Here is a 9,550-nt window from a genome sequence, read left to right as displayed (position 1 = left end):
GTGGTCAACCGGGCTAGGGCATGGCAGGTGGGAACAGGGCAGCGGGTGGTCGGGGTGGCAGATCACCTGCGGGATGGCCCGGGAGCAGCTCCTCCAGGTGTACAGCATGACCGCATACTCTTGGCCCTCCTCTAGCATCTCATTCTGCCAGAGAACCCCAGGCAAGTCAAAGGCAGGCAGGGACACGCATGAAAAATGAGATGCACATTGCTAAAATCTAGGCAAAGCCATGAACAGTCCTGCACACCCGGCCTGCTGTCAAGAGACAGCTGCTGAGAAGCTGGGGTGGGATGCAGAGTGGGGCCACCGCTATCCTGAGGTAGAGAGCATGTCAGTGACATTCAGGCACCTCCAAGTCAGCCATGCCCAGCTAAGCCTTGGCTCCACCCAACCTTGGCAATCTGCTGGCCATGAAGCCACGGGGTCATAGCAGCCTCCTAACTCCCGAAGAAGGCAGGTAGGACTGCAGCCCAGGTGTGTGGGGGGAAAGTTAGAAGTTCCCACAGCACCTACAGTCCAGGGAGAGTGTACACAGGAAAGTGATTGTCAGCATTTTTTATGAAAGTGCTTTTGTGTTCTATTATTTCACATTGTTTCCTTTGGTAAATATGATAAAAATCATATAGAGGCTCTTTAAAATGTCAACTACAATTTGACAATGTTTTTAATATGCTTTAAAATGCTCACAAACTTTGACACTAACATCACTTTTACCAAAAATCTAGTCAATATTTAGAGATGTTCATCACAGCATTTGAAGATTAGGTACAAGGGGAAACTAAGTAAGTGTGCAAAAATAGTTAAATCATGAATATTTACAAAATGGTTTATATCACCATTAAAAATTACTTTCTATGGGCCTGGGCGTGGTAGCTCAGGCCTGTAATCCCAAACTCCCTTTGGGAGCCCGAGGCAAGAAGATTGCTTGAGCCCAGGAGTTCAAGACCAGAATGACAAACATAACAAGAACTCATCTTTACAAAAATCAAAAATTAGCCGGGTGTGGTGGTGTGTACCTGTAGTCCCAGTTACTCAGGCTGAGGTGAAGGATTGCGTGAGTCCATAAGGTGGTGACTGCTGTGAGCTGTGGTCATGCCACTGCACTCTATCCCGGGCAAGAGGGGGATCCTGACTTCAAAAAAAAAAAGATTACTTTCTCTAGCACAATTTCATGACATGGGCATACAACTGGTGTGTGTGATTGCAGATCTGGAGAGGGAGTGAGCACCAACCAGGGAGGAGTCCCCTCAAAATGCTGACAAAGGCTTTCTTTTTTTTTTTGAGTTGGGGTCTCACTCTGTCACCCAGACTGGAGTGCAATGGCCGCTCCCGGTCACCGCAGCCTCGACCCGCTGGGCTCCGGCGATCCTTCCATCTCAGCCTTCTGAGTAGCTGGAACTACAGGCGCGCGCTACCACGCCCGGCTCATTTTTTGATTTATTGTAGAGATGAGGTCTCGCCAAGTTGCCCAGGCAGGTCTCGAACCCGCGGGCTCAGGCAATCCACTCCCTCAGCCTCCCAAAGTGCTGGGATTACAGGCTGAGTCACCGAGCCCGGCCAACAAAGACTTTCTCTGGGCCACAGATGCTACATTTTCAGAAAGCATTATTGTTTTTATAATAAGAAAAACAAAGGCTTTTTTTGTTTTTTGGTTTTTTTTGAAAGGAGGATTTAGTGAGAAGACAGAAAAGCACCCACAATGGGAGGGGACCCGAGGGGGTTGCCCTAAAAATATAAGGCATTTTACTCATTTTCTTCTCTTCTTCCTTGCTTCATAAGCCATCAGGGTAATACCAGAAAAGTATGTATTTCCCATTCGAAGGTGCCTTCCCCCAAGAGAAACAGGCACGCAGCGGCATTACCATGCTTGAATGGACGGTGGCTTGCTCAATGTATCTTGCGATGCCAGTGACAAATGCATTTCTGTCTTCAAAGTTAGTGTTGAAATTCGGCTGGAAGGAAGGGAAAACTGTCAGGTAGAAGTCAAAGCTACAGGCTGTGTGCCTGCAGCCGCTGGGCACCCACCTGGTACAGCAATGAGGATGGTGGGGGCTCGATGCAGGGCTGCTGGTCGGGCAGGGGCAGCTCCTCCAGGAGGTCCACGTTGGACAGCGCATCCTCCAGCGTCACCTGGGCCGCCATCCTGGGCCAGAACAAAACACAAGGCCACCTGTTCTGAGAGGAAGAAGAGGAGGCACCCAGCAAGCTTTCCAAGGCAGGGTAGCAGGCTGTCAGTCCCTCCTGCTCCTGAGGGCACTGGCAATGGCCAACTTGGGCATCCCTCCCGGGGCATGCAGGCCAGGGTGCCAGAGTCCCTGGTCAGCCTCTCCTCCCTTCACAGTCACTGGAGACAGACTCCCCTGGCCTCCAGGAGTGTGTCACAGTGTAGGGGACACAGACCATCATACGTGCCACTGCCTCCTGCCGTCCTTCCCACCTTGGGGAAGCAGTCCCTAGTCTCTGGTAACGAGGGCTTTTGGCGAGGGTCTGACAACCCTTCAGGTGGAGGACATACCGCGCCCCTCCAACATACACTTGCCCACACCAGCTCCCTGAGTGCCGCTCCCAGGCAGCTCCTCAGACAGCTGGGGACTGAGATGGAAAAAGCAAGAGCCATGGCCCCAGCACCAGCTGTCCTGCTGCACAGACAGGCAGAGATAGCCAGTAGGGGGCACCGCCAGAGAGGCCTGGTGAGCCAGGAGGTGGCTCGTGGCAGGGACAGAAATCACAGACGCTGCAGCTGGTGTAGAGGACAGAAATGAAGGCAGGCGTCATCCGAACACACCCCTCTGTGCAGCTGCAGAGGGTGGGGTAGGCACATGCCAGCCTGCCTCCCGCGGAAACTGCTTCCATCCCAGATGCCACAGGGGGTAGCTCTGACCTCAATGGGACGCAGGGGCAGGTGAGTGGCCATCGAAGAAGGAAAAGGCAGTAGGTGGGCGACAAGACCCTGAACAGGAGGAACCCCAAATTGCTCCTCCTGGCACTGGCCACCAGATGTAAGAGCAGGTGAGCAGTGGGCAGTGGGACAGGCTAGTGAGTCAGCATCCTGGCTGGAGAAGGCAGAAGGCAAGCCCCAGCCAGTGTGGGGAGGAAGAAGAGAGCCCAGAAAACTGCACAGGAGCTTCGCACCTGTCCTCGAGCTGCACACTCCCAGTCCCCAGACAGCCAGATCCCACACAGCCACGAGCCACACACTGTGGGATAGAGCCACATGGTGCTGAAGAGGGTATGACAGCAAACAGACTCACAGAGGCAAGGCAGAAGCACAGCCCAAATCCACCCAGGATGTCTGCCTGCTAAAATAAAAATATCAACATCCTCCTAGGATCTGAACATGACCCAGAGTCTTATATCACATGCTATATTATATGTTTGAACATATTATACGTTCAAAATGTCAGTTATAATACAAATAAGATCTCAAATCCCATGGGAAAAAGGCCACCAACAGACGCCAACGCCAAGGTCACATGTATCACATTCTCTCCAGGCTTCATAGCAATGACCTGCTGTACTATGAAAATCCCCGAACAAGCCGGGTTCGGTGGCTCAGCCTGTAATCCCGCTCCTTGGGAGGCTGAGGTGAGTGAATTGCCTGAGCCCGCGAGTTCGAGACCCGCCTGGGCAACTTGGCGAGACCTCATCTCTACAATAAATCAAAAAACAAAATTAGCCGGGTGTGGTAGTGGGCGCCTGTAGTTACGGCTACTCAGAAGGCTGAGGCGGAAGGATCGCTGGAGTCCAGCAGGTCGAGGTTGCGGTGGCCGGGAGTGGCCACTGCACTCCAGTCTGGGCGACAGAGTGAGACTCCAACTCAAAAAAAAAAAAAAGCCCAATCAGGCCACACCTGACTTGAACAGAAAACTTGAAAGTCAGCAAAAAACAAAAGCAAGATGTAAGGAAGACCAAATGGAAATTTTAAGCATAAAAGACGCAATACTAAAATGTTAAAAACTCCCTACAAGAGCTAAAAGCAGAGGAAGGGTTCCGTGAACTTGAAGACAGGGCCATATAAGTGAACTAATATGAATACCAGAGAGAAAAAGACTGAAAAAATAAAAAGAGCCTTGGGGACCTTTGGGGCAAGAGAAAAAGTCTAACCTCTGTGTCTTCGCAATCAGTGATGACATCAGCTGAGAACATGACTGAAAGCTCCTTTTTGTCTACAGATTCAAGAAGCTCCATGGATCCCAAACAAGATAAGCCCAAAGAAATCCACACTCAAACACATCACAATCAAACTGCTGAAAACTAAAGACAAAGGAAAAAATATCTTGAAAACAGCCAGAGAAAAAGGACACCCGACAGAGCATGGAACAGCAGTTGGAGGCCAGTGGCTCCCACGGGCAGTCGGCGCAGAGCCTCATTTTCAGCGCCTCATGTAGAGAGAAGCAGCATAGACCCTGAATCCCACCTCGGGGGAGGACTGATCCTCCAGGAATGTGGTAAAATAGGACACTCTCAGAGGAGGAAAGCAAAGGGAGAGCACAGACAGCGAGCTGAAGGAAGCTCCTCAGCCAGGGAGGTGCAGAGAGAAGGCAGGACGAACCCCAGGCACAGCCGCAGGAGAAAAGTCGCACACAGAACAGACTCTCCCCTACAGCCCACTCACAGGTATGTGGAGAGTGAAAGCAAAATCAAGATATCATCTGATGGGGTGTCCAGGGTACATAAATGTAAATTACCTGAGACAACTACAGCATGAAGGGGGGGGGGAGATAAGGTTTCTACCTAGAAGTAGTGAAAAGTAGACTGATTCTAAGTAGAATGTGAAAAGTTAATAAGCATGGATTTTGTAATCTTCAAAGCAACCACTAAAAAGCTACACAACGCAAAATACATAACTTATAGATAGATAATTTAGACTACATTAAAACTGAATACAACAGAATGTTTAAGTAACCTAAAAGAAAGCAGGAAATGGCAACAAAGCAATGAAAAACACTTACAGGGATCTTATAGCAATCAAGTAATAAAATGGTAGACCTAAAGTCCAAACATATTGATAATTATATTATTATAATAAAAAACATCAATTAAAAGAGATTGTCGGAATAGATTAAAAAAATCCTAGCCCAACTCTATGCCATCTACAAGAAGCTTGCCTCAAATAGACTGACAGAGCAGGTCTGAAAGTGAGAGGGAAGGAGACGATCCAGGCACATGATAGCCCAAGGGAACGGGAGTGGGTGTGTCAGTACCAGACAACGCAGGTCAGAGCAAGTCCCTGAGATGAAGGGGGACACTGCATAGTGACAGAGGAGTCAGTTCCCTAGAACAATCCTACATGTGTACGCACCCAGACCAAACACTTCAAACTGCACCAAGCAAAAATTGACCGAACTGGAAGGAGGGATTTCATAGTCATAGCCACCCCCTAATCTGGGCAATCTGGGCTTCCCTTTCTGTGGTTTCAGTTACCGGAGGTCAACTGCAATGCAAAAATATCAAATGGAGAATTCCAGAAATAACAATTCTTAAGATCTATCTTGCACCCCATTCTGAGTAGAGTGATGGGATCTCGTGCCATATGGCTCAGAGGTCCCTCAGCCGGGATGTCCACACTGTATCAACTACCCATCTGTTGGTCACTCAGTAGCTCTCTGGGAGATCCATCATCAGACTGTTGTGGAAGAGCAGGGCTTGCATTCAAAGTCAGATGGCCTAACGCTGCATCCCTTACCTCCCTCTACCACATCAAATAGGTACCGTGTAGCCCCACATCTTACAAGGGTGAGCACAGGACAGGAAGGTATTCTGAGACAGAGACCACATTCACATAACAACTTTCATGACAGTATGTTACTGTAATTCTATTTTATTATGAGTTACTATCATTAGTTATATCTTAGGTATGTATGTGTAGGAAAAAACTGTATACAGGGTTCAGCTGTTCATGGTTTCGCTGGGGGTCTTGGAACATAAGCCCCTTGGATAAGGAGGGGCTGCTGCAGGCAAGCCCACAATGGCAATCGGAGATGCCAACAAGTTCCCTCAGGAATTGCTGGGCAATCTACAGGAACACGGAACCCCTTCAACACCAACCACTTGGATCTCGCTGAGATCTCTGCCTCTTCTTCTGCTGGGACACTCCTCCCAACAACAGAAAATTATCTCTGCATGTTTCTAACTATAAATTTAAAATGTAGCAGATAAATGTCAAAACCAAGAAGATGGCCCTTTTAAAACCTTGTATCATCAACTTCCTGTTCCACATTCAAGAAACAAGAAGCACAGGACAGTTACTGCACAAAGCTGCCCTGGCAGGGGCCACCGCCCTGCAGGGCCAGTGTGGGGAGCCCCAGCCACATCCAGCAGGCACCTCAAGCTGACATCTCCGAGGAGGCTAGGCTATCGGAGGACGTGTCTCAGTCCCACGGGCTGGGGCTCCCACCGAGCCCTACTGGCTGTGACCTGAGCCCAGATTGTGCCAGGAAGGGCCCCAGGGCGCATCCAGTCATGCCCGGGACCCACAAAGGGTCAGGCCGACCACCCAGGGAGACCACACAGCCCACGTGACAATAGCTCTTGCCTCTGCACAGCGCCCACAGGGACCCTTCATCCGCCCCTGCCAGAAGAGGCAAGATGATCCCCTCAGTGAGGGGCGAGGAGGCGGGGGCGCAAGGCAGAAGGTGCAGCGAGACTGCTGATGCCTCGACTGTGACTCACAGCCATGACACGCTCATGTCACAGCCGAGGAAAAACACCACATGCTCCGCTTACTTCAAGCCAGTGCTTACGGACTTCTTTCCTTGCATAAGATTGGCAGTATCTATGTGCTCCATCCACGCAATAGAATATTAGCCTTAAAAAGGGAAGACGTCTTGACTCACGCCACAATGTGGATGAACCTTGGTAAAAATCAAGCTGAGTGAGACAGGTCAGTCACAAAAAGGCAAATCCTATGTGATTCCACTAACCTGAAGTCCCTAGAGTCATCACAGGCACAGAACAGGAAGCAGGATGGTGGTGGCCACTGGGGGCTGAGGAGGGGGGTCAGCAGGTTTTGTTTAATGGGCACAGAGTTTCAGTTTGGGAAGGTGAGAAAGCTGTGGATATGGAGGGCGGTGAAGGTTGCATAACAGTAAATGTGCTTAACACCACTGAATCCTCACTTAAGGTGAAGTGGGGTAAACTGTGTGGTATGCATATTTTACCAAAAACTGAGACCAAAAAATAGCCATATGTATTGCTGATTAATCAGACTATACGGAAAAGGAAAAATAAAAACTATCACCCATAATCCCACCATCCCCTACAAAATAGAAAATGTTTTTTGTAAGCTGCTTTGATGACTGTGCAGTTGCTCGTGTCATCAGGCATTCTCCAGGAGCCTCGCTCAGCGCACCATGCCAGTGCCTCACGGAGACCACCAGCCAAGGCCCTGTGGCAGCACACTGCTGCTCTTTCTAGTCTTCACATCTTCCTGTTTCAAGTATCTCATGGTCATAAGCACCCTTCCGGAACACACCTCGGTGTGTGACACCAAGCGGCCATCACACACACAGCCTGGCCTGGTTCACTGCTGAGGTCTCTCCATCCGTGCATCTTCCACGAGTGTGTATCTGGATGGCCACAGCCTAGCCCTGTGAAGTGAACTTGGAATAACCAATGTTGAGTCGCCAAGGTCTCTATCATTCTCACTCTTTGACTTCTCAAAGTTCCATCTCTAAAATTTCTCTGAGGTCTACTTGGCTCCACCTCTAACTGCTTGGTCACTGGCATCCCACTGCTGGGAATAAGGTCCACACTCTGTGCCCACTTCCAGCTCCTCACACCCTGGAATCTTTTCGTCTTCTCCTCCTGCCTCAAGCCCTCTAGAGAATGCCACGTCATCCACTAGGATTTCATCCCAGCACTGACACCTGATGCAGTCTCCAGTCTCCTTCCATGACAACCACGGAGGCCGTGTTTCTGGGCAGGAGCACCTTGTCTAGCCGGTCACTGCACAGCCAGTGTCCACAGCCCCTCAACTAAATCTGACCAGCCTTTCCAAGTGACTGCCACCGTGCACATGTCCAGCAGCACCATGAGGGTCACATACTTGGAGCAGCACTCAAACTGTTCTCCAGTGCTGTCAACCAGTAGTTCAGAGTTTAGCAGCAGGATCACGTCTGTCTCCGCTGATGCAGCTCACACAGACTCATACAGAGATGTCCGCTTCTCTGGGCCTGGTCAGAGCTGGGTGACATGTGAGAGGGGAGGCCACAGAAGGACACAGGGAGAAGGTAGCTGGCCATAAACTAAGGACAGAGGCCTCAGGAGAAGCCAACCATGCCTGTACCGTGTTCTCAGACTCCGGAGCGGCGAGACAAGACCTTTCTGCTCAGTCTGTGGTATTTTGCTCCGGTGACCCTGGCCCATGCACATGGAGGCAGGAACAGGTGGAGCAGAGGTGCCCGGGCAGGCCAGGGCCCTGGTGCCATCTGGTGAGGGGAGTCGAGATGAGGTGGTCTCCTGCTGACACGAAAACAGTACATGCCACACAGAAAGCGCACACCACGGGCGAGAGCGGAAGCCAAGGGCCGGCGGGAGTGCCTGCCCTTCCGTGTGCTCACGGCCCAGCCTCCCACATGACCACGCTGCCCAAGAGCACCACGATCATCCCTGCTGCGGTCAGTCAGTAACACAGAGGTGGCTTCTTCCTCCTTGACTGATCCGCCATCATCGGCAGTTCTCAACCCTCAAGTTTGGCTCTCAATACCACAGCTCGTCAATGATAGCAATGCATTTCAATATGTTAGGAAACACGCTATCAAGTGATTCATTCTCTAAGTTTGAAGAGTTTTTCAAAGAAAGACACACTGATCCGATTGTGCTGCTCTCCCAGTGATGTTCAAGTGTTCCCGAGTCAATCTCAGAGCCTCTATGATTCGGGGACACACCTTTGCTCTGGGTGGCTCGTGGCGGTTTGCAACAGGAACTGTGGCTGTGGTCAGTGAAAGACCAGCCAGCTCCTGAGTTTAGTAAGCACCTCACACAATGCTGTACACCTCACACACCTGGCTTGACAGGGGACCCCAGGTAGGCATCAGATGATGCCAGGTGCATGTCAGGGGCTGCAGGTAGAATCATGGGACCCCAGATGGGCTTCAGAGTTCCAGGTAGGCATCAGAAGACTCCGGGGGCATGTCAGGGCCTGCAGGTGGGACCATGGGACCCCAGGCGGGCATCAGAAGACCCCAGGTGCATATCAGGGGCTGCAGGTGGTATTCTGGGACCAAAGGTGGGCTTCATGGAACCCCAAGTGGGCATCAGAAGACCCCAGATACATGTTAGAGGCTGCAGGTGGAAACATGGGACTCCAGGTGGGCTTCACAGAACTGCAGATGGGCATCAGAACTCCCCAGGTTTATGTCAGGGGCTGCAGGTGGGACCACAGGACTCTAGGTGAGCTTCATGGAGCCCTAGGTGAGCATCAGAAGACCCCAGGTAAGCCGGGCTTGGTGGCTCAGCCTGTAATCCCGTGCCTTTGGGAGGCTGAAGTGAGTGGACTGCCTGAGCCCGCGGGTTCGAGACCCACCTGGGCAACTTGGCGAGACCTCAT

General features: G+C 51.0%; 1 protein-coding gene across 11 annotated transcripts in view; it reads right to left on the bottom strand.

Annotated features, from left to right (window-relative positions):
- The window catches only part of CYFIP1 (cytoplasmic FMR1 interacting protein 1), an 89,776-nt gene that overhangs the window by 64,835 nt on the left and 15,391 nt on the right, over positions 1–9,550 (bottom strand). For 4 of the 11 annotated variants that reach the window (XM_021705945.1, XM_008072072.2, XM_021705946.1 and 1 more), the window contains exons 1-3: positions 2,026–2,174; positions 1,863–1,952; positions 67–144 (exon numbers count right to left, since the gene is read on the bottom strand). In XM_021705945.1, coding sequence (XP_021561620.1) covers positions 67–144; positions 1,863–1,952; positions 2,026–2,142 — 285 coding nt within the window. In that variant the 5' untranslated portion in view covers positions 2,143–2,174. Of the gene's footprint in view, positions 1–66; positions 145–1,862; positions 1,953–2,025; positions 2,175–9,550 lie in introns of those variants that run through there. The other 7 variants (XM_021705944.1, XM_021705949.1, XM_021705948.1 and 4 more) reach the window with 5 other exon arrangements.

The sequence above is a fragment of the Carlito syrichta genome, unplaced genomic scaffold (genome assembly GCF_000164805.1).
Source record: "Carlito syrichta isolate Samal-C Ts95f unplaced genomic scaffold, Tarsius_syrichta-2.0.1 Scaffold314839, whole genome shotgun sequence".
Lineage (NCBI taxonomy): Eukaryota > Metazoa > Chordata > Mammalia > Primates > Tarsiidae > Carlito > Carlito syrichta.
Note: the sequence above shows the minus strand (reverse complement) of the source record. Positions and strands in the feature narration are given on the sequence as shown.